Source organism: Dunckerocampus dactyliophorus, chromosome 6 (genome assembly GCF_027744805.1).
Source record: "Dunckerocampus dactyliophorus isolate RoL2022-P2 chromosome 6, RoL_Ddac_1.1, whole genome shotgun sequence".
NCBI lineage: Eukaryota > Metazoa > Chordata > Actinopteri > Syngnathiformes > Syngnathidae > Dunckerocampus > Dunckerocampus dactyliophorus.
The window spans coordinates 28183395-28209314 of NC_072824.1; the positions used below are offsets into that span (position 1 = coordinate 28183395).

At 42.2% G+C, this 25920-nt stretch overlaps 2 protein-coding genes across 2 annotated transcripts in view; one reads left to right on the plus strand and one right to left on the minus strand.

The window, feature by feature from the left end:
* nt5c2b (5'-nucleotidase, cytosolic IIb) overlaps positions 1-15836 on the minus strand; it is a 30890-nt gene extending 15054 nt beyond the window's left edge. The window contains exons 1-3 of the mRNA XM_054778854.1: positions 15578-15836; positions 11562-11681; positions 5391-5464 (exon numbers count right to left, since the gene is read on the minus strand). Coding sequence (XP_054634829.1) covers positions 5391-5464; positions 11562-11662 — 175 coding nt within the window. The 5' untranslated portion in view covers positions 11663-11681; positions 15578-15836. The remainder of the gene's footprint in view (positions 1-5390; positions 5465-11561; positions 11682-15577) is intronic.
* A 4135-nt stretch (positions 15837-19971) lies between these two features.
* inab (internexin neuronal intermediate filament protein, alpha b) lies at positions 19972-23860 on the plus strand. Its single transcript, XM_054778856.1, has 3 exons — positions 19972-21041; positions 21531-21655; positions 21770-23860. Exons 1-3 carry the CDS (start codon positions 20001-20003, stop codon positions 22044-22046), a joined length of 1443 nt encoding a protein of 480 aa, XP_054634831.1. The 5' UTR covers positions 19972-20000; the 3' UTR covers positions 22047-23860.
* Positions 23861-25920: the final 2060 nt, after the last annotated feature.

The following is a 25920-nucleotide window of genomic DNA, read 5'->3' on the forward strand; positions in this document are numbered from 1 at the left end:
AATTATGTGTCATTGTCTTTACTGCCATATCGAATTGAATTGTGAATTAATTGTGAATGATACCAGCTACTTTGATAACCTGTAAACTTTGAAACTGTGAATGTGAAATACTAATCATTAGTAATGCTGAAAAAGTGCATGCACCCCGATATATTGTCTATGTACAAGGTATACTCATATTTATAAAGATGGTAAATATACTGTATATTTTCTATATTTATAGTAGGAGGTAGATCTTTGGGACTCGGTCATTTTAAAAGTAGCTCGCAGGCTGAAACGGTTTGAACGGTTCTTTATCCAGGAACATACTGTACATCCACAGTGATTTTCTAGACAAGGATCAGGTACGCAATTTTTAGATTTTCTTTCATTTACGCAGCGTCAGAATTGTACACACGGACTCCAATATACACTACCTAAATGGTACAACTTGCATGTCACATAAATTGCGTAAAAATAAAAAGGCATTGTTTGCAGACAAACTGTGTGTGTTTTAGAGCACAAGCAGCATCTCCAAAGTGCAGGTTTGGCACTGGTATTGGATAATAAAATAAATGACACCCAACCCTACTCTTTGGATGCACAAGATTTGATAGACAGCACTCGTCGACAGTGACGACCAATACTCATTAAAACGTGAAAGCCCAAGGAGATCAGTGAGGATCAAAAAAGAATTACAGGTTGGAAAGTCTTATGATCCCATTTCTAAACAACTGCAGTTTCTAACGTCATCGTCTCAAACCACTGTACATAAGTGCATGCTATGAAATGTGAGCACAACGTATAGTTTGCATAACACCAGCCCTGACAATGTGTGTGTATGATGGTATCACTTTGCTTCTATCGCAACATACGCTACCACCACTGTGTCAATGAGACACAGTATTTGTCCTTTAGGCAGAAATGTGCCTTATAAATGCAGCGAACTTATTATCGCTGAATGCTGAGCTTAAACGACCACAGCCTTCTTCTGCTTCTGCTTGTTGTATACTGCGTGACTGGGTGGCTCCACAGTTTTATGGTCCTATATCTATTAAAAATAACTCCGCCTTATCTCGTGGGTGGTTTGGATAGCTCATTTCCTGTGAACGCATGTCACAAGAAGAAAGAAAGTGCTGAATGTGCTGCAGTTGGAGTAATAGGAGGAAGAGTCAAAGGACTGCTGATGTCGGTAGGGTTTATCCTGCGAGGAACATAAAACGCTCACGTATGCTGTAACGTATACAATATTTCAGGCTTGTTCCAGAATGGTTGATCACCTGACAGATGGGCTGTCACAAACCTCTGCGCTATAGTGTGGTGCAAAAGGTGAGCAGATGTAATTATCAACTCCACACTGACATCTTATCTGCCCCCACTTCATGGACAGTGAATGTAAATGCTACTTGGACAATGACCTATGAACTGGACCTGTGAGTCACACATTGACATGTCAGAGATAATATAGCTGATTACGTTGATTTATGGTACACGTGAGTCACTTGGGATTTGTTTTAAAGCTGATAATATCCGCCCAAGACTACAGGATGCTGTGATGATTCAGTATTTTTGATAACATGTTTACTCCTTTGTGAAGTCCCTTCACACACACACGCACATGCACACTACACTAAGACTGGTTGATATATTGATATTTTAAAAATATCGATATTTACTGTAAGCACGATATAAAAACAACCATATCGTCCATATCGCCTGATGCACTTGACAGGTTGGTGTTCCTGGCACAAAATAAGGACATGCTTGTTTCTTCTAAAAATGTTTACCTAAAAAATAAGATTTCAATTTAAAGTATTTTTGAGTTGCTGACATTTTAAAATGTCCTTTTAAACAGGGCACTCCTTCACATTTTGTTCTTTTGTGCTTTTGTTATTCGATGAGGAGCATAGATAAAGGTTTGCTATCAAAAAGATTACATTTGACTTTTTCTACATTTATTTCAAACAAACAATGGGCTACTTTATTTTAGAGGCTATTTTTAGATACAATTTTTAAAATGTACATCCTGCATGAAGCTTTAAAACTAGAAAAACATCCTCATTTAAAGTATTTATTTTAATAGAGGATATATATCATATATGGATATTCAACCTAAATATATTGAGAAATGAGTTTTGGTGCATATCGCCCAGCCCTACTGTACATTCCTGTGGGTTTGAAAGAAAGAAACTCCTGAAAGTTTTGCACATGAATCAACAAGGACACTTGATCAAGCGTGAAAATGAAAAATAGCCAAACTTTCAACGGAAGCTTAAATGAGCCCTCAGCAGACTGGCGAGCCGGACCCTCGCCACCGCCAAGAGCCACATATTTACCCTGAGGCCAAACTGGAACTGTGACGAGCTCTGAGGATTAAAATGGTATCCGACCCTGAGACAAGAACATGTCAGATGTTATAAATATAAAATGGAGAATGTGCTTGTTGATGGTGCCTTTCTTTAATCCCGGTGGGATTGTGGGAGGCCTCTGGAGGGAGAGAAATGTTGCCTGATGTTGATGACAAGCGGCTAATCTTGCACCCTTTCTGCTTGTCTTGTGCCAAAAAATGAGCAAAACGTAGCAAAGAGTGCAGTAACATACAGGAGACATTTCCTTTGAATGAGGCCTTGTCCTGTGCTTTGGCATGCTTGCTAATCCTGAGTCTGTTTCTGTATTAGAAGCACGTAGGCTCTTGGGGCTCAATGCCCTGTTCGTCTCTCAGGCCTCAGTAAACAGAGGGTCTGGGCCCTCTGCCCAGAGCAGTAGCACTCACCAATTACACTGCCTTTCCATGTCCTCTTCCCCCAACTCCCTGCTCCTCCTCCTTCCACCTCAATCGCCTGTCGTTTTCCTTCCCGAAACTGTGGTTGGCTACAAAGAAACCTATTTTAAGAGTTGTTTGCCCTTGGTCACCTCTGCCATCAACATTCTCACTTTCTCTAGATCACTGCCTACTCTCTTTTTACATGTTGACCTTGAGATGGACAGACCTCAACATACCACATCTTAATCTCGGCTGCCATTTAGGAGATGATTCATGTCTTTCCATAATAATTATAGGATGGAGTTAGCTTCACAGTTGGCCACTGCCAACAAACCAAAAGGTGTCCTGCACACCACAGAGTGCTTGGTTGGGATTGTGTGGAGGTGTCGGTCTTGACTTGACATTGATGTTGCCTTTTTTAATTTTTTTCAGCAAAACCCAAACCATTTTACACCGGCAAGAAGTAGGAAGACGTGCCGTTTTTTTTTTTGGTCATGCAAATACAGACACATACACAGTGTTTGACTTTCATATGTAGCTTTGCCGTCTCCTATTTCTTACAGTGGTCAGTGGAGTTATTTGGAGAATCTTAACTGTTGATCTTAACGTCTTTGACCGTTGTTCATTTTTTTGGCTCATGGGAGGTCGCCTCTGCTGTGCTGGAAGCTCCTTCTCGCATTTCCAACACTTGACATGATGAACGTGTGCAATAACGCCTCCCACCCCCCAACACACACACAAACACACGCAGCCTCCATAGAAGTGAGGTGGGACACAACCTTCAAAACAGAGAATATCATCATGACATTCCTGTCAACTGTTCCATGCTGAAGTGTTTCTAAGTGTACGTAAGTGTGCTTGTTTACTTGTTTGGGTGTGCGTATTTACATTTTACAAGCTGGGCTATCCCAGGTCTATTTGTAATATGCACCCCCATCCCACAAAGTAAACAACACTGCACCTTCTAATAATAGACCACTGAATCACTTATGTATTACCAGTCCTAAGCAGAAACAAGCAGCTATGTAAGACTCATCCTATTCTAATGTTTGGATGGTACGCAAATGGAACTCAAACTCAAATATTTGCCTGCCGTCATTGAGCACATTGTAGTAAAGGAACCAACATTCCTGGCAAAAGTCTGTTGGGAAACTAGGTCAAACGTGAGTATCACATTGTGTATGTGTGTCACGTTCTCCTTTTCAGACCACAGGGAACTATTTTTCAAATATTTCTAGTTTTTGATTATGCACAAATATGCATTTAACAACTCTTTTCTTGTGTGTTATTAATTGTGCGTTATCATTTCTGAGGAAGATCATCAGTGCTTAGAGCTCCAGCTCCCTGGATTTGATAAAAGGACACATGATAGCCATGCTTCTTGCAAACATTGACACTTGGTTATGAGCTCCCATAAAGAGAGTCATGTCAACAGCTGAGCGTCCTGCTCTCTGAGCAGGAATGGAGTTGCACGGCCAGAGAGGGACTACAAGTGATTCCCGTTCTCATAGGAGCCATCACTCGAAAACTTCACAAACAAACGTGACCCCCTTCACAAAGTCAGTTTATTTTTGGAGCGGCAGATTAAAATGGGGCTGAGTCACAGAACAACGTGGCAGGATAATTTTGGCCCAGTTACTGGTCGGTAGGACAAAGTATGTAAACAACTTTGTGTGGCGTGCGTTATGCTGAACTTTCATAACATGCTTGCTAAAGAGGAAGAGCTGCGAAGCTGTGACTGTCACTTCATTAATAACTAGGGCCGTCAAAAATAGCTTGTTAACGGCGGTAACTAATTTATTTCAGCAATTAAGTTTTTAGCATAATTAACGCATACGCATCATGGCAAGCCACGCCTCTCTGTTATGACGACAGACGGCGGCACAGTGTAGCTCCCCACAGAGTCACACAGAGTCTCCCGCTCTTTTACAACTTTATTCTGACCTGAACACATCAACAGCAGTGCGATTCCAACACCATATATGTATCTCCTACTCCAAACAAATCATTAGTCTTTGCAATAACACTTCGTCATTGTCGTGAGATGCATTCAGACACTCCCAACATCATAAAAACGTCTTTACTATGTGTGTATGTGTGGTCTAAATAAACAGAAATGCAAAGAAAAACAATAAGTGGATATTCTCATCACTCACGTTGTAACTCTTCATGCAGAAGTACAATTTGCTGCATTTAAGGATCCTCGAAAAGCCCAGAAAATTCACTTAAAACATGTGAATTCAACTTAAATGATGTGGTGTCTTTGAACGTAACTCCTCATTGCTCATAACAACACAGTTAAAGTCTGATTAAAATATTCTGCTATTAAAGAAACCAGTGTTAGTTAAATCGATTTTTTTTCTTAACTTGATTTAAATGTTCAGTTCATTTGACTCTGTTACCATATACAAGTATATGTCATCCTGCACGATCATTTAGCTTTCTTTCAATAGAATACAGTCAAAATGGGCATGGTGATTAATCATGATTAATTCATCTGAAAACCATGATTAATCTGATTACAAATTTGAATCATTTGTCAACCCTATTAATAACATTCAATTCAGAGACATATGAACATGTCTACTTCTGTAACCGCAATGCAATATTTCCACTGCTACTTTTGTGTTTAGGGGAGTGTACGTACCTGCCAAAGTGTAATCCATATCGAAGCCGAAGCACTTAATCTTCTCCATTGCCAAGCTTCTGTTGACAAACACTCTAGAGGAGACACACCAAAGTACATGTGTTACATGCCTTCAACAATAGCACCAATTCTCAGGCACAATGACAACTAGTGTTCTTGGTCAAAAAATGTTTACTTGAGCTGTTGCATAGACTGAATGGACCTTCTACAATCCAGACTGGTGGTCATAATGGGTGCATCGAGCAGCCATATGAGGCTGATAATGAGAACATGGAACAAATAAGCCACAGTAACATGCCTGAGTTTCTGATATGGGCATTGTGTGCTGATGTGATAATACATTAAAGCAGTCTTGTGTTTCTGCACTTTAAATATAACGGGCATCATCTCCATCGGCAGAATTTCAAATACTAACAGTTGCCAAGAGGAATGGTATAGAGCCCAGGTCTCAAACTCAATTTACCTGGGGGCCACATGAAGTATTGGAAGTAGGGCTGGGAATCTCAGGGTACCGCACGATAAAGGTACGATACGCTATGCACAACTATATGCACTATTCTTCCATGTTTAGTCACGGGCCGCAAAATATGACCCGGGCTGTGAGACCCTTGGTGTAGAGCAGGGGTGTCAAACTCGTGCCATGGAGGGCCGAGACACTGCAGGTTTTCTTTCCAGCCAGTCACTAAAGCAAGTGATTTTAATGATCAACACCTTCAGTTTGAGGGAAGGAGCTCATCAATGAAATCACCTGCTGAAGAAACTGGTTGGAGAGAAAACCTGCAGCGTCTCGGCCCTCCAGGGCACGAGTTTGACACATGTGGTGTAGAGGGATGTTAGGCTTGTTAAAAAATTGCTAGCCACCTTGCTGAATTCCATTACTGTTTCCACTCTAGAAAACACACTCTGCAACAATGAGGTCAACTATCAGGCAAACATTTTTAATATTGTTCACTAAAATTGTGAAGAACCTGCTAATGTGACAGGAACATCTATTTGCTCGCTTTTAGATCTGCTATTCCAATCATAGAAGGAATTGTAGGAGACAGAAACAGATGTTCCACCATTACATGCAAAAATGAAGCAGCACACTACTATTTCTGGCAACGACTATCTCTGAGGTTAAGTGACAATGGGCCAGGATACTGTCCCAGCTCGTAAATCAGTCAGTGTGTGCACAGTGGCCACATTGATAGACTGTATTTACATAGCCTGGCTGGCACTGCCAGCTTAAAGGCTCACTGCTGGGACAGAACGCCTGAGCACATCTTTACTGTTTCTATGTCAATGTGGAGATGACATACTTCACGTAATAAACACATTTTAATGTTTCACTCCCCCAAATCTTCAACTAAATGGAGACAATACGCCATTTACTTTCCATCATTGTTCCACTTGCCAAAATTTTGAAAAAGATTACATCGATCACGTTTTCACACACTTTCATTTCTCAGCTGTTTTGGAAAAAGTATGCAAACCAGCAAAAACAAAAAGATTCAGTATCAAACATATATACTGTTGAGATATATATATTCATATACACTGAATAGCAGCTAAATGGAATAACAGCTGAACATTACTCATCAGTAAGGGTTCAAGCCAGAGAGCAAATACCTTGCAGCAGATCCGTAGTGAACGAGCTCCCATTTCGATGTTTGTCCAGGAGAGGAGTGGCGATGCATTCTATGTCAAATTAAACCTCACTTTGACTCTCTGACCTGCCTCGGCGGGCCACCACAGGGCCAACAAACAATGAAACCCCCCCCCCCCACTCCACCCTCTGTCACCCACCCCTCTCTGCTTTCTTACCATTCAGACATTTTCTGAGTTGCAAAAATGATTGTGGTTATTCTGCGTCATTCTCTATTGTTGCGTGTCATTAGTCAGAGTTGTTGTTGGCTGGCGTGACATTTATGGGCCTTCAAAGACATCCAGAACAGTCACAAGTCAGGCAGAACTGAGCAAGCTTCAGCCACGTCACTCAGTTAGTGGAAGAGGTCATAGGGGATGTACTTACTTGCCTTTAGCTCAGGCTTACAGAGGTTTCAGATTCTCTTCCTATGTTCTCATAAATCAAAGCTCCTAAATATCTCAATGTGAAATTGAATAAGGAAATAAAACATGTTTGTGTGTACTCAGTTTTCACCACTGACTATTTTAGGCTTCACAAATTCGTACATTAAAGTCAGCATACGGTGGAACCTTCAGGTTGTTGTTTTTGCTTGTTTGGAATTTAAAACATTTTTCCCATCGGAATCAGTGCAAACTACATAAATCTGCTCCCGCACGAAACTGTGTCATCAGGGAATAATTTTAAGTAACATTTTGTGTTTTGTTCAAGCAACAAAACGTTTTAAAGGGGATCCTATTCTGCTCATTTCAGAAGCTTTTAAAATGATACTAGAACCCAGTGGGGCAGTATATTAAGTTCCTTTTAATAAATACTCCATAAATATCAAGTTGTGTACAGGGTAAATGTGCATTCTGGCGACATCCTAAGGTTCCACAGGCTCCTCTTCGACCACGCCTAATTTGTCAGGGGTCGAGGGTCGAGGTTGCTTTCATTCAGCTCTTGTTTGTCCAGTGTTGTTTTGTTACATTATTACAGTCATTTAGGCTTGTCACAACAACAAATTTTGCTGATCGACAATTAGGCTACAAATTATCGTCGATAATTGATGTTATCGTCAACATTTTTTAAAATTAATTATTGACATGAGACGTGTAATTCACATTTGAACCACTAGATGGCATTCAACTCATGAGTAGCCCCACCACCACAAAGAGGCTAAATGAGATAAGGGCTCACTCTCTCCGTTCATTCCACTATAGAAGCAAGGGGAAGGGGAAGTGACCCGCCTCACAGTCAGGAAATCCAAGTACAAATCTCCACTGGAACATTGCTGTGTGCACTTTGCATATTCTCCTCCGTGCTTGCGGGTTTTCTATGGCTTCCTCCCGCATCCCAAAAAGATGCATGTTAGGTTAATTAGAAATTCAAAATTGCAGTTGCAGTTGTAGTTGAAGATGCAATCACAAGAATGGAGAGGCGACAGTGTGCAGGGACAAGGCAGGAGCCAAATATAGCGCCGAGCAATTTGTGAGGTCTGATTTTTTTGAGAAGGCAATTTTATGACACAAATGCACTACTCTTTTGAACACATATTGTTTTGACAAGCCAAACTCTTTACCTAAATGACCCAGCAACTAAGTGGAACTACGTTCCCCGTCACAAAAACCCAATGAAAATTGGACTCACGAGACCAATTGGGGGGGTAAGTCTCTATTGATGTACTACACTGCTGATGGGGGTGTCATACAACTTCATGTTAAAAAAAATCCCAACTATTCCTTTAATGCGCAGGTTTACTGTACAGTGTGCACAAAGCACATAATGCTTCCAATCCTGCCTCAAGCACTGCCACTTCCATATTACGTGTATTATCATTCATAGCAAGATCTCGTGACACCCCTCATGTACACTGAACACATTTGTCAGGGCTCTGTGTGAGATAAATTGTGATGAGATGTTGATGATAATGACATGTGAGATAATAGAGAAAGTCACCTTGTAGACTGCCTTTAACAGAAAACAGAGGAATAATCAAGGCTGATGACATTAATCAGCTTAGGATCCTCATTTTCTTACTATGGATGTGTGTGTGCGTGCGTGTGCGTGCGTGTGCGTGTGCTTGGGCACATGTGGAGGTGTATGTCGTCTGACAAGTTCATCAAGCCTCTGAACAAGTCACATAGTGTGAAATGGTGGTGTCTAGTGCACATGTCTTTCATCATGCTAAACATTAAACAACATACAGTACGTTGCATCCAGACCAGCACGGCTCTGTGGTGTTTACAGTCAACAAAGTGGACAAGACACTTGCACGGTAAAAGAAACTGTACAAAGCAACTTAAAAGTCCAAATGATCTCCATAATTACAGTGTATAAGGTCATGACCTCAATAGTGTCGAGACACTTTTCTATGAGGCAAAGAATTTTGCATGACAAGTCATGAAACCACACCCAACGAATCCCGTCTATGAGACATATGCTAGTGAAACGCCTTTACTCCAACACTTAATGGGATGTAAAAGTAAAAAAAACAGTTTAGTCAGTGAGATGATTCACAGTTTTTTGGGTTGAAATGGTTACTCAAAAAAAAAAAAACAAAAGCATCCCCTCCTGCAGTACGGTGGAACTTCGGTTTTCGTACACGCCAGATTCGGTTTTCGACAAAAAATATTGCCACAAGTACGCGTCAGTTTATGTATTGCCAAACAGTACGCCTACAAACTGGTCAAGCGCCCAAACCAAGCATCCAAGCATTGGTAACTCAGTCTCTGCCAAGAATGTGATTCTTTTAGAGTTCAGACACATTAGACAGATTCTGGCCATGAAATCCTTGAATCATCTTCATTATGTGTGTATGTGGGTGTGGTTTATTTGTTCATAGAACGCACACAGAACCATATGCAGTCGTCCCTCGCCACTTCACGGTTCAAATTCCATAGCTTCACTCTATCACGATTTTTCCAAATTAATTAACAAATTATCGCTGTTTCATGGTTGACTATGCTCTATTAGAGTCCAAATATAGGCACATTTAGTCGCTATGATTCCCGTGTTAACGGAATCGGGGGCATAATCGCAGACTTGGCCAATAAAAACGGAATCTACTGTTAAACGCGGAATTCCACGGAAAGTGACATGTGAATGAAATGATGCCATCGCAAGAAGAGGGAAAGTTCATGTGGGGGAAGTATTTCCACGGCGGGCCGCTCAATCTCGGTGGAATCTCATTACAAACACTACTAAACATGTCGAAACGGCGGAAAAAAGCCTTGGAACCTCCTCTCTTACGGAGCGTGAATGGAAGCTAGTGGGGTTAGCTTAGTTTAGCAGAGCGTGCTGGTGCAGCTGTGTGTGTGTGTGTGTGTGTGTGTGTGTAACTCAGGCTGGATGAGTATATTTTCATCATGTTGTGTTTTAGTGTTATTGTGTTAGTTATTGTGTGTTACTGTGTTTTTAATGTAAGGACCATTTTCCAATGCCCACTGACGACGTGCAGGTTCTGAGTAAAAAAAAGACGAGAGGCACGTTTATTCTTGCACCCGTCCCATATCAACCGTCAATTGCCATTCTCAACATGCACAACACACTTCCAGACTTCAAAATAAGAGCGCTCTTTGTCACATTTGTGTAATTGTGTAAAGAAAATAAGTGTGTCATAAAAATATCTTACGTTAATAACGCGATTGGAATTACATCTTCCTTGATGACAAGCACGGGCATTACAGTTTGTTGAAGATTTTGTAGCAATATGTGCTGAGGGTGACAGAACTGCTGAGGGTGGCCTAACTTAAGCATTTCCAAGAATAAAAATGGCTAAATAAACAAAAAGACAAATATAAGGCATTTAGAAGACATGGTATGTAAGATTCTACACTGGTCACCCGATGTCAGTAATGTTACACTGATGAGCCACTACAGGAAGTGTGCTGTCCAGGAAAAGTAATACAAATGTAAAGCTGACTATGGGGTGTTATTTCATGTCTAGAGGGCTCAAATAATGTTTAAACCCCTATTTAGAAGGTTGTGCTCAGGTCTTCTATGCTCCACTAAAAAAATATTCAATTTGTAAATAACAAATCCTACTTTGCGAAAATTCACTTATCACGGTCAGGTCTGTAACAAATTAACTGTGATAAATGAGGGATTACTGTACAACTCTGTCTCATTCCTTCCTTCTTCAGGCGCTGTGCCGTGCTCTGATGAGGCATTCAAAGGAAATGTGTGATTCTGAGTGTGGTTTTTTTTTTTTTCTGACAGCTGCAAAAAAAGGGGCAAGTGCCAGAACTTTGAAAAAGAAGGTTTGAAACACTAAGGAATTCAAGAAAGAACTTGTAGCAAAGTACGAAAGTAGTGTCTGTTACAACAGCATTGTACTGTAGAGGTTCCTTAGTTAAAACTTGCTGCAGGAGACTTTGCGGTAGATGTGATAACCACATGCCCCACCATGCCACTTAGTAATGTACCGTATAAGAATATATGCTAATGTATGCCTTTCCATACATGCTCCATTACAACAAGTTGACGGTGGAAATGTTGAGCATCGGCATTCTGCATAAAGTGCACATGAGACAGCTCAGACAGCCACGTAAGGCGTTTCTTACCTGTGGTACGGCTCTCGTCTGTATTTTTTCATTGTCATTCTGTCCATGTTGGCAGGCAGGTCTGCATAGTTCTGCAGTCTGTCACTCCATGAAGTGGTCATCTTTAAAGTATTTCAGTGTCTGAGGAGATAGGTAATAACAAGTCTGTGTCAGTTAATTTGTCAACATAGACCTGTCATTTAGAAAACAGCAAATGAATAATGATGGCAATGGAAGTAGAAAGACGTTTTAACTGTTATACGAGGGTAAGAAGTTAACCGCTGATTACATGAAAATGGTAAAACAACAAATCATCTACTTTAGGGAAATTAAATCTACTCAAATCATTTGAATATAGTTTGCATCAGTTACAAAGAATGGCCAAAGAAAGATGCATGGTTACCGCGAACAGTAACTCTACAGTCACAGACAGATAACCGTATCTCCCTACTAGTCAGACTACTTTAAATCAGTCACAGCTATGCCAAAATTAAACAGTTAGACCAGGAGTGCTCACGCTTTTTCAGCCTGCGAGCTACTTTTAAAATGACCAAGTCCCAAAGGTCTACTTCCTACTAGAAATATACAGGTATATATTTACTATATTTGTCAAAAAAAATATATATATATATGAGTATGTATTTATGAGTCTGTTTTCTTTGGCTTACATTCTTGTTTATTCCATTTGTGGTAGTTGTGACAATTTGCTTCTTATGAGCTTTTAATTGTCTCTGTGATACTGTGGAACCCTGGTTTGGGTTTTTTCGGTTAATGTCGAAAATGTACGCCACAATTATATTATTATAGTTGTACATGCATACAACAATTTGTAAATGCATATAAATGATGGATGAAAGGGATAAATTAACATTTAATATTGCTTGTACCTTCATTGAAGACTACTGTTCCCAAAGACAGAATGTGGTAGCGAGACAGCCCACGGACACCAGCTTCCTGTTGTGTCATGGGTTACTTCTTGAATTCAATAGTGTTTCTCACAACCTTTAGCAAGCTGCTGGCACTTTCTTTGGCTCCATTTTGGGTTACAGTATTGAGGTGAGAAACACTATTGAATTTAAAAAAAAAATGTCAAAACAGGAAGGTGGTGGTGGTTGATCTCGCTGCCACATCGAGTCTTTGGGGACAGCACGCCAAGAATCACATCTTCAGTGAAGATAAAAGTAAGCTTTAATGTTCATTTATTCTTTGCATTCATCATTTCATTTACAATTGTAGCTTGACATGCACAAAACCATTTGAAATGCATATAAATACTTTAAACTCATGTTTTGTGTTAACATTTTTGGCTTTCTGGAATGGATTAATTGGTTTTACATTATTTCTTGGGGAGAAAATTGATTCGATGAATGTCCGTTTCGGTTCGAGTCAGACCTTCTGGAGTGAATGAATGACGCTAACTAAGGTTCCACTACTTTTACTATTTTTCTGCATTTACTATTTTGTGATCGATGCATCAATTAATCAAAAAAATAATCGACCGATTAATCTGTTATTTAAATAATCATTAGTTGCAGCCCTAGTCAATGACATTATCACATTCCACATTAGCCACACTATCACACTAGTTTGAGAAACAGCTTTATGCTTGTACATTCTGATAAAAAAAGGCCAAAGGCAAAAATGTAAAATGTGAGTACACCAACACTTCTCTCAAATGGACTAAGATCAGCCAGGAAAAAGTAGCTCAGAAGCACTTTTAACTGTATTGGAGAGGTTTGGCTGCAAAGCATGAGGGCAGAGGTCAGCTTTCCAGCACTTAGTGTCAGCAAAAATGCGACTAAACACGTCCAGGCAGATAGGCAACATCCCCATATGTCATGCAAGGCTACACCAACACTTCAATCTATGCCATGTTTCGCCGATGCTTTCTGATACCTCTGCTTACACTTCGACGTGAGCCTCGGTGGTGTCGGAAGGGAGCTCAAGTTGGACAAGAGATGTCAGCGCAGTGCACTTGACAAGAATGCACTAATAACCAGGTTCCCTAAGTAGGAAGGGGATGGGGTACGTGAATAAAAATAAAAAACGGCTTAACTACATAAGTGCTAAACATTGAGATTTACGTAATGCGCTCAAACGCCTCATGTGAACAGCCACAGGTGGTAGTACAATGCAGAAGAAAGGTGACAGCAGTTCTGTGTGCCTTAGATTAGCGGAAAGAAAGAGCTACCGTTTCCTCACTTACTCGTGAGCAGCACAGTATTGAAGCAATTAGTAGTAGTTCTGAAGTAAAAGAAATGTCACAAGATTAGAACTTAGCCATAAATTAATCGCACCGCTGTTTACGCCGCAGCGTTCGAAGTTTTAATAAAAAACAGTAGCGGCTTATCAGACCAGTCCAAACGCGAAGCCAGATGGGAAAGGCTCCAGCTCATCCAGCTCCCGAATGAGGACAAGCGGTATAGAAAATAGATGAAACAGATTTACATTTTTGTTGTTTAACAAATGAGAAAGTACTGCTGCACCATTTAGGGTTAAATAACTTGTTGCCAGCTGAAACATAAACACGCATGGAGTAATTATCCAGTGGGTAGCAATGTTCCAAAACTCGTATTTTAGCGGTGCAAATATCTGACACTGCATGCGCACTCGATTTGGAGAATCCGTGGGGACGTCCTTAAAAATGCTATTTTCTCATAGAATATGGGGTGTATTTTCATTCTTATACATGTTTGTTTGGTAGATTACTTCTTCCTCTTCAATTCTGAATCACATTTACCGGTGTACTGAGTGTTGGACCACATCGACTCAAAGGAATGCAAAGTCCAACTTTAAGCCCTTCAAACTCATGAATTGGACCTTCAGGAGAAGCTAAACGGTATATAGAATATTAATTCACTAATATCTACCTGCAGATGAAATTTCATTAAAAGCTGATGCGAAATATGTTTTTTTTTAACCAGAATTACTGCATACCTTTTACTACTACTACATACCTATGGACAATTTAGAGTCGCTATAACGTGTATGTTTTTTGGAATGTGGGAGGAAACCCAAGTACCCGGAGTAAACCCACACAAGCACGGGGAGAACATACAAACTCCACACAGAGATGCCCAAGCGGAGATTTGAACTCAGGTGGCCAACATGCTAACCACTCGGCCACCGTGCAGCCCTAAAAGCAAATAAAATATGGATAATTTAGATATCATTATAACAAAATCATGCTAAAAAAACATTGATTTTCTCAGCTATGGAGTGTATGGTGGATGTTACACATTCCTGTCATGGATGACAGACAGCTATAGGTATTTCTTGTGGTTAGTGTGGGGTGCCATGCTAGGCCTATACATGACAAATATGACACTTGATTTTCTTCCATGGCCTTTTCATCTTTTAAAACAGATTTTCATAGCCTAAGTTATGATGTATTTTGTAGTACGGTTGTACTTGCCAAGGTCCGTGGGTGGATCACAGCTTTTGTCTTGACTCAATGTTAAAGCAATGGCAACCAAAGGCACTATCTCCCGTTATGAAATCTGCTCTAACCTCTTTAATATTTGGGGTAGAGAAGTGAATGAGGTACCAAATTAAAGTTCAAGACATGCTTTATCAGACAGAATTAATCACAGACTTGCTTTTACATATTTCAAAATGTTGTAACATTGCTAGAATGGGAGGATGTAACCTATTTGCTTAGGTAAATCCAAGTGGTGACCTTCTTGTGTGTGTATTACAGGAGGCAGAATGTATAACGGGCATTGTTAGACTTGAGGGTGGTTACACTCAATATATTACGCAATTACTAATAGCTACAGCAGCATACTGTAAAAAGTAAACATCCGCAGTTAACACACAACAGTAACGGCCAGTGTAGAATTAATGAGGCTAACAGGAAAACAACACACAGTATTTTACGCTAAACGAGCAAACTGTATGCGAAGCTCTCCTTGTTCGACACTGACGGAGTTGGCCAGATGTGCCCTGGGCAAACGCTTACAAACGCAAAGGCCATCAAGTGCAGTGACAGGTTTCATCGCGTTTAAGTTAGCTGCGACTAGCATTACTGTACTCACCGCTGAGATCCTGCACAGCCAGGAGGTCTGAGCATGCGCCTTGTGTAGCAGCGTGAAGGTGGGAGAAAAGAAGGGCTGTTTGTATTTATACGGAAAGATGCAGTCAGACCACCTGATGTGTGCTCTGTAAGGACACGCTGCAGAATCTCCACTCAGTCTGTTCTGCTGTTTTTCTGTCCCTGCTGCCAGCTATGAATGGAAGGCATTCGTGAAGGCGGAGACTCTTCCTGCCTGTCAAGAGGAGGCGGGGCTGGCTGTCGTCATGACGCACGTGACCCAGGTCATGGCGTCTTTACGAGTGATGGAAATTTCTCTAAAGAGTCGGCTCTTTCAGCTCCCAGGTGGCTCCTCAGATTTTTTTGCTGTCTTAATAAATAAAAAAAAACATGATATCAAATGTTTATTACTTAAATGGATTTATTTAAAACACAACGAAAAGCTGCAAAAATATATTATAATATAATGTTAAATTCTAATAACAAAGACCCATTTCATTTGACAAAATAGGTCAAATCTCAGGAACGAATCGGCTTTAAGAGCGCCACAGCGCAATTACAACTGTAATACTGTACAGTCCATTAGTGCTGCCGCCACACATGCTTCATTTATTGCATGCAAAGAAAGGCGTAGCCTTCTTTAAAGTATTTCTTCGTTTTTCCAACAGGGGGAGGCAAAGTCCTACTGTTGGATTTCTTGTTCGCCGGCCAACCACAAAACTAGCAATAAAGTTAAAAAAAAAAACATGAACATATTCATGAATTTGGCTGAATTTGTTCATATGTCATACTGTATATCTCAAGACATAAACCCCATTGGGCATTTGTGGAGCATCCTCAAATGGCAGGTAGAGGAGCACAAAGGTGTCTACCATCCGTCGTCTTAATGGAGTAGAAAACAATTCCAGAGACAACACAAAATATTCACACTTTGGGCATATTTGGGACATTTTCACTTCAGGAGGATACTCACTCGCTGCCAGCGGTTCAGGCATAATGCAGGGGTCGGGAACCTTTTTGGCTAAGAGAGCCGTGAAAGCACATTTTAAAATGTATTTCCATAAGAGCCATATCCTGTTTTTAACATCGAATACAACTAATACGTCCATTTTTAAGCAAGATCGTCAATTTCAGAATATAATAATTCTTATTAACACATTTATACTGAAGCTATCCATCCATCCATTCATTTTCTATGCCGCTTCTCCTCTTTAGGGTCGCAGGGGTGTGCTGGAGCCTATCCCAGCTGACTTCGGGCAAAAGGCGGTGTACACCCTGGACTGGTCGCCAGCCAATGGCAGGGCTAACCAATAATAAATACCATTAATGTGGCTTCTGCTGCTGTATGGGTTTGCACCGTACTCCTAATCTTTCTTTTTGCCTTCTTGTCCATCAAAAGGGTTTGCTCTGCAGAATTATTTGATTAAAGGAGGTAAGTTTACTTCTTGAGCTCTCAATGACCCTAGTAGGCTACCACATTATCTAGTAATAATCAAGTTTTGGTGTCTGGTCTGGAAAATATCAAACAAGGATGGATTAAAACGGATAAGAAAGTTTTAGACTATGAACGTTATTTTTAGCGCTGTGATTTCTGTAATATTTGACTTTAAAATGTCAGCCAAAAAAATGAAAATAAATAAATTTTTATTGTCTGAGAGGCAGATGTGTCTCTTTTTATGATGGCATCTGGCTCTCAGACAATAAAAATGTATGTATTTTCATTTTTTCGAGCCATAGGTTCCCTACCCCTGCATTGACGTCTGTGTGTTGAGTTATTTTGAGGGGACGGTAAATTTACGCTGTTGTCCAAGCTGTACACTGCCAACTTGAAATTGGATCAAAATATAATTTCTTTAGTGTTGTCCCGGGAAAAAAATATAATAAAATATTTACAGAAATGTGAGGGGTGCAGTCGCTTCTGTGAGGTATATACAGCACATTCCTGTATATCAAGCATATATAGCCGGAAATGTCATTACTTCTCCTAAAGTGACCCAAAATACATACAAATGAATTTGTTTTGTACAGGTGGGCCCATTTTTTGTACACAGAGCCGGTTCAGGTCAAACTTGACCCATGTCCATTAAGAGAGATTTCATATACCAGCGTGGGTCACATCAAGGAAACTGATGGTTTTAGGGTTCGTGAAACTGTAAAACTCTGCATGCCGGTTTGTGTGCATTTTTTATAGGACAGTGATGACAGAGCTGAAGGGCGACCTTGACACTGTGACGGGAACTGTGCATTCCCACCACATTTGTCTGCAGCTTTCCCCGGAGACAGGCAGGTTCTTGTAGTAACTTGGGTCGGGAGAGTGGTGCTGGGGAGTTCATAACATCATAAAGCTACCTGAACTTCCATTTCAGTGACTGTCATAGTATAAATACTGCACAGCGAGGGTGTACAGACCCTTGCCTGATCTTCACCTCTGATAAGGAGGTGACAGTGATTTGGAGGAGGATAGCACACCATGTGGGACTCTGATTCCAGCGCCTGTGATGAAGATGACTCTGATGTAAAGGAGCAGGCAACATGTTGGAAACCTGTTGGTGTTGACTTCCACATCAAGTTTCAGGCAGGGTGGCGGTGGTAAATGTCATCTGAGTGACTCCAAGACCCACAAAAGTGGCCATTTCCAACTGATAGTTTGTCAACTACCCAGCTTTTACTCCGTCAAGCTGTTAAAAATAATATCATTGCAATGCCAAACATGGATGGGATCAATCGCTATGGTCAAAAATAGAAGACTGTGGATGTGACCGACCTTCTGTAAATCTACATGAAGCTTCTAATGCTGGCTGGTGTGTACAGGTCCTGAGGTGAGGATGCTTCTAGTCTGGAACACTGAGGGGAAGATATAATATACTGATAGATATAATATACTGCACATGTCACCTTGCTCAGATTCCACAATTGTGAGACAAGACCTGCAAGGCCTGTGATTGACAAACTGGCAGCCATCAGCTGTATCGGGGGCAAGTTGATGAATCTCTCTCTTGTACAGCATAGAGGGCGGGACATTTCTTATGTTAGGACACCATACTGTTTATTTTCTCAAAAATTTCAACTTAAAACAGACTCCTCCTGCTTGCTGAAACAGGGTAATCAAACATTCATGAATGGACCATTTAGACAATCTAAATAGAGCTCTACTTTAAAATGGTCTATAGAATTCTTTGGGTCGAAATAGATCATACTCACTTGCCTCAGCTAAGGTCAGTGTTCGTGACTCCACCATAAGAAAGACACTGGGCAGAAATGGCCTGCATGGCAGAGTTCCAAGACCAAAACCACTGCTGAACAAAAAGAACATTAAGGCACGTCTCAATTTTGCCAGAAAACATCTTGATGATACCCAAGACCTTTGGGAAAATACACTGAAAATACATGAGACAAAAGGTTAACTTTTGGAAGGCGTGCGTCCCATTACATCTGGCGTAAAAGTAACTCCACATTTCAAAAAAACAACATCATAGCGACAGTAAAAAAAAAAATGGTGGTGGTAGTGTGATGGTCTGGGGCTGTTTTGCTGCTTCAGGACCTGGAAGACTTGCTGTGATAAATGGTACAATAAATTCTGCTGAAGGAGAATGTCCGGCCATCTGTCGGTGACCTCAAGCTGAAACCATCTTGGGTTCTGCAGCAGGACCATATATACATACCATATGCCTTTCAAAGTCAACCTTTATACCAGCACTTTGCATATTTTAATGTTTGGGTGCAGGGTTGAAAAACGATAAGTACATCCTCTATAATGTATCATTTCACTTATATCAAATAAATCAAATAAAAATAATCTACAATATAGAGCCTAGGTTCCCAAAGTGTGGTACGCGCACCCCCAAGGGAACGCCAATTGTGATAGTCTGCACAGTACACTTAAATTCAGTTTCTCAATATCAAACCACTGAGCTAGTGACATACAGCAGCTTTTGGAAGTGATCAGTGATCATTTTTGGTGGATTTGAATCATTTGGCAGAGCATTGTTTTTACAAAGGATAAGATTTTCGCCGAGTTGCTGAAAGGAATGTTCCATCTCCAGCTCCCATGCAGAGAACTGCATCCAATGAGCGGGCATACACATTACCATTACAGTGATTTTTTTTTTTTTTAATTTTAAGTACAAAAAGTAAAAGTGACGCATGTAGTTTGGGGGGCATCCGAAATCAACCATTATGTCTGAGCCATTTGGAGCAAATCAGTGGGAGGGCCGCATACAGACAATTTTGTACATTAAAGACGCACACAGCCAATCCCATGTAGGTCAATATTTTTTCAATATTAGGACCAATAAAAAACGAGCTGCGGTCCGAAAATGGCCCCGGGCCACACTTCGGTCACCACTGTATTAATTAATAATCGGACCGCCCTCCCCCATAAAAAGGAGACGCGCCCACCGCTCTGTTGTGTCTCCATTCCAACCAGGATGAGCTACGGATCTGAAGTCTTCTCCTCTTCCTCCTACCGAAGGATCTTCGGGGAATCTCCCCGCTATGCTTCCACCCCGTCGCGGACAGCCATGTCCTCTCGGGGGGGTTACCGGTCCTCCTCGGCATCCCGGAGCAACGTCGCATCCCTGGGTTCATACAGCAGGAAGTCAGGGCGCTCCTTCTCGTCCATGCCCGTGGAGACCTTCGACCTGACACAGAGCAGCGTCCTCAACAATGAGTTCAAAATTATTCGCACCAATGAAAAGGAGCAAATGCAAGGTCTCAATGACCGCTTCGCCATGTTCATCGAGAAAGTGCGCAACTTGGAGCAGCATAACAAAGTGCTGGAGACCGAGCTGGTCGCGCTGCGTCAGAGGCAGGCAGAACCGTCCCGCCTGGCCGAGCTGTACCAGCAGGAGATCCGCGAACTGCGCTCCCAGCTGGACGAGCTCAACGGGGAGAAGTCCCAGCTTCTCATCGAGAGAGACAGCATCGAAGACGACCTCCAGAAGCTCAGGGGTAAATATGAGGACGAGTTCCGCGCCCGGGAGGAGGCGGAGGCAGCCCTCAAAGCCTTTAAGAAAGATGTGGATGACGCCACCATGGTGCGCCTGGACCTGGAAAAGAAGGTGGAATCTCTCCTGGATGAAATCAACTTCCTGAGGAAGGTGCACGACGAGGAGGTGGCCGAACTCACGGATATGATCCAGGCTGCTCAGGTGTCTGTGGAGATGGAGGTCTCCAAGCCGGACCTGACCTCCGCTCTCAAGGAGATTCGCAGCCAGTACGAATCGATGGCATCCAAGAACCTGCAGTCCGCCGAGGAGTGGTACAAGACCAAGTTTGCTGACCTCTCTGAGCAGGCTACCCGTAGCAACGACGCCATCCGTGCCAGCAGGGAGGAACTGAGTGAGTTCAGGAGGCAACTGCAGTCCAAAACCATTGAGATTGAGAGCCTGAGAGGCACTAATGAGTCCCTGGAAAAGCAGCTCAGGGAGATGGAGGATAGGCACAATGTGGAGATTGGAAGCTACCAGGTAATGCAACTGTATTTATTACTTCACTCTCTATTATTACTTCATGAACAACGTTATCAGTTGGGGGGGTGGCGGGCGCTGTCCGCGGTGCTGAATTTCTCCCGGGACTTCTCAGCTCAGCAGCTGCAAGTGACAACGCCCACGTCCTTATGTCCCAAAGCAGCAGACTGCCACACATGAGGCGCATCTTTAAGTGGACAAGATAGTAAAAATGCTATTCAAGTTAAACACACAAAGGCTTCATGAATGTTGCTCAATGTGTTGCTCTTCTTGTTAAAAATAAATCACTGTGACGCTTCTTGCAACACTCTATAGACGGGATTTGAATTTCTAATAATTTGTCATTTCTACAGCCTTTTCAGTCTCAGGCAAAGCAGCCTTTTTGCTGAAAGTCAGTCTGGGCTCCGTGAACTCGGCCAGTTCTAGGGTGTCAGGCTTTGCGTTGAAGACTTTTTTTGTCAGCAAAACGTTGACCTGTGTGTTTCATAGGACAACATGGCAGATTTGGAGAATGAGCTGAGGGCTACGAAGAGTGAGATGGCTCGTCACTTGAGGGAGTACCAAGACCTGCTGAATGTCAAGATGGCGCTTGATATTGAGATTGCAGCATATAGGTAAGAGAGTTTGAGCACCGTAACGTAAAATGTAAGAAAAATACACACATAAACATACATTTTGCCGTATTTATTGCTCCTTTCCAATCCCCTCATCTTCATTTTTACCTACAGGAAGCTGCTGGAGGGTGAGGAGACCCGCATAGGGACAGGAATCACCTATCCCAGCCCATCCATTACTTCAGGTGGCGGGCAGAGCTATAGCTACCAGACCCGCATCTACACCGGTTCCGGTAAGAGCTCCAAGAGGGAAGGCAAGGATGAGAGCCAGCCGCAGAGCAAGCCGGGAGTCAAGGCCACCCACGAGGTCTATGAGGAGACAGTGGTCACCACCAAGAAGGTGGAGAAGCAGCAAGATGCCGGTGATACCTCCACCAATCAGAAAAACTAAGCCCCGAGTGTAAGCCTGTTTTAATTTGTGCAATTCCCCTCCTTTATTTATTTAAAACAAGCCCGGGGTCTTTGCACTTGCACCACCACACGGACCAGATAGTTTGCCTTCTCATAAACATCTTAGAATTATGTGTTGGATTCCCACATATTAGCACAGGGAAAGATGTACAACTCTTTTTAATGTAGCTTCTGTTTTCTTTTGAAATAACAAAGGAAATGGATCATGGTTCCACAATACCAATCACTCTGTTCAACACCACTTTGTCCACCTTTGTTTTTCATTCACACATCCAAAAGAACAAGCACTTAGCCAGAACACGTTAGAACTCTCTGGTCTGGTCTTTTCAACAGAAATCATAGACATACACTCAGTAGATTGCAACTGGTTCAGCACCACTACCGCAATTCCAGGAAAGGCATGTGTGCAACCACTATGCATAGGTCAGATATTTTCAACATGTCAACTGTACACTCAAATGATCATGAGCAACTTCATCGACGTGATGCAATACTTCAGTTCAGCAAGGGAGCACACAAGCGATGGCGGGAAACCATCTAGAATTGACACTCAGTAAAGCCGTTCACCAAAACTGTGGCTTTTGATGTTGTCAGTTAACTCTCTCCTCGCACACATGTCCAAATCCATGTTGGTGCATCAGTTTACGTGCATGTAAGTAGCCCTCGGGGGCACTGACCTTCCTCAGTCACAATAATAGTAGCTATTTAAATGAGCGTAGGAGTATTAATCTGGCTTAATTTGCATGGTATATGTAGATGCTTGCGTCATGCAAAACACTTATTTAGCTAAAATGTGACTTAGGCTAAAGATCTCTATCTAGTAATGCTATGACGATAAGGATGAAAAAGATGAGTTTGAGCAAGAGTGACGCGCAAGAGGCTGTATTGTAAATGACTACGACGAGATGTGTGTCCATGTTTCCACGCTTCATGATGGCGCTTTGTAACCCACAACGCATATCACTACGCCCAAAGACCAAACATTCAAACTACAGCAAAAACGCAGCCCAAACCCACCGTGTTTTCAATGTAACCTCTCGCTTTGGAACTTTGGCCATGACTGGATAAAAATGTCTGTTGTAGTATGACCTCACCAGTACAGTTATGTACTTGTAGCTTCTTCTTCTTCTTCTTCTGCTCGCTCACTGCCAGCTTAAACACAGCGACGTTACTCTCCTGCCGCGAGCCGTGACCGACCACGCCCTGACAAGCTGCACTCACACATCAAATGAACAAAAAAGCAACAAAAAAAGCGTGATTGTATGACAGAATATTCTGGAACGGCTTGTTTTACTTGTGGCTTAGCGATTGATCTCAGTACTGTAGTCAGTGTGTATTTGTTTCTCTACGCAGTGGCCTATCCTAACGTCTACAGTACATGCAAGTGTATGTATGTTGCGCTCCAGAGTCGTAATGGTTACTTTTACAATCCGACTGTAAACCAAATACATTTTCAAGGATGTCTAACAATCCCACCACTACAGCACTGCCAAAATAAAAGCACCAGGTCGTGGCATCACAATACAAAATGTGTGAAAATGTCCAATGCAAGGATGAATATTGTGCCATAGACTAAATACTGTAGGATATAAAATGCCTTAAAACACCAGCAGCTTTGTATCTGGCCATGTGTGTGACGTGAATGATTCTGTTCAGTGGAGTGTTTCATCACTAGCATATTATTTGCATTTATTAGAGCTTAGGGATTGAATGTAGTTGATATGCTATTCTCTTTACTGTTTCAACTTGCTATGTATCGCTGTGAGACACCATCCCAATAAAGACTTGGCATTAATGAGGCTGCACGTGCTTGTTTTATGCATTTTTCTGTTTATAGATTATTCTTATTGATTTATTGAATCAATCCATCCAGTCCGGGGGTCGAGACGATGTGGTCCTGATGGCCTCATCGGGCTGTGACCTTCAGTGGGAGGATTGCAGCTGACTGTGAAGCTTCTGGGATGAGACTCAGCACCCCCAAATCTGAGGCCATGGTTCTCAGTCGGAAAACGGTGGTTTGGGAATGAAGTCCTGCCCCAGGTGGAGGAGTTCAAGTATCTCAGGGTCTTGTTCGTGAGTGAGGGAAGGTTGGAGCGTGAGGTCGACAGGCGGATCGGCGCAGCGTCTGCAGTAATGCGGTCGCTGTAACGGACCGTCGCGGTGAAGAGAGAGCTGAGCTGGAAGGCAAAGCTCTCAATTTAGCTCCCCATCTATGTTCCCACCCTCACCTATGGTCATTTGAGTCGTGACCGAAAGAAGGATATGGCGGATACAAGTGGCTGAAATGAGGCTGGACTCACCCTAAGAGATAGGGTGAGGAGCTCGGTCATTCGGGACGTGCTCAGAGTAGAGCCGTTGCTTCTCCACATGGAGAGGAGCCAGTTGCGGTGGCCCGGGCTGCCTCCCTGGTGAGGTGTTCCGGGCATGCCCAGCCGGGAGGAGGTCTTAGAACACGCTGGAGGGATTATGTATTACAGCTGGCCTGCTGACTGGCATCCCAACGCTGTGTTGCAACGCTTGCTATGTAAATGTTAACTGTAACACGCATGGATTATTATTCATGCAAAAAACCACATAGTGCATGCTTTTCCTGCCTTGATTCATCAGCAAAACTAAATGTTTTGCTGATGAATCAGCTGATGAAATACTTTGAACCAAGAGGCACCAGAGAGCTGTCTCCCCTAACGTGTATTCTTTTCCTGACACGGGGCAATAGGTCAGATGCATACCACAAAGATGATGGATGATCTGCTGCTGTACTGTGTGAAGTCCTTTGTGACACATACACCCCCTGCCCCCACTGCTCCACACACAACGCCCTAGACCTTGAGCATCACAGACCAGTCTGCAAGTCCTTCCCTTTTTCTGCCCACCGATTGGGTGGGACAGCCTTGGTACTTGGTGTGGATGTGCAATGCAGGGTGTAGTCCTACAAAGATTTATACCTCTGCAATGCTCCCAGCAGATGGTGTGGTAAGGGCCAGCCACTAAAAAAATGGTTATAAAACAGCCCTCTTTCAGTCGCTTTGAACTAAAGGAGAGGACTCAACACACCTTAGCCCCTTCTTCATAACCACAGGAAACACACGATAGCATTAAAACACATGAATAATAGCTGCCGTCTTGTATAAAACATTATCTCATTTCCTAGCAGGGATTCATTTGAGATTCATAATTGCTCAAAGAGAATTGATGTAATCAATGTATGTAACAGCTCAACCACTCCTGTGTGTGCTGTTAGATATTTACTGCACACATGCTTGTCTTAAAATACCTGCAATCCTCCCTTCACAACCAAGACACAGAATGCTATTATTTGAACACCCGATACACAGAATGCTATTATTTACCGTAATTCAAATCTCTTTACGGAGTGCGCCCCACTTTTTCCTCCAAAAAGGCTGAAAGAAAAACACATTATTACAGGCGTTCCATAAGAATTTGCCATCTTTGGAAGCTCTGTTACCAAGGTTCTGAGGACTCAACTATTTGTGGATGCACAGCATGAATGTAATCTCTGTCTGGCTGCTTATTCACACACATGCACATTGCCTCGGCTTGTGGAGTTACGTATTTTCTCCCAGAGTCTGTCTTTGGCTCTCTTCGGGGATGAAGAAGCAGGTTTTATGGTCCATCCGGTGATAAGTGTCAGTGCGAGGCGGTGCCGCTAGTGCAGTCCACACTCGGGAGCCGGGTTATAAATTTCACCAGTTTGTCAGCATCTCGGGATCAAAGTAATTTGTCTTCTGTAACGAATCAACTAGGCAGACATATTAAATGTGAATAACTGTGACCTCTCCAGTACACAAGTGGTGGTGGTGTCATTCCCTGAACAAGGTTGAAGTTGAACTTTA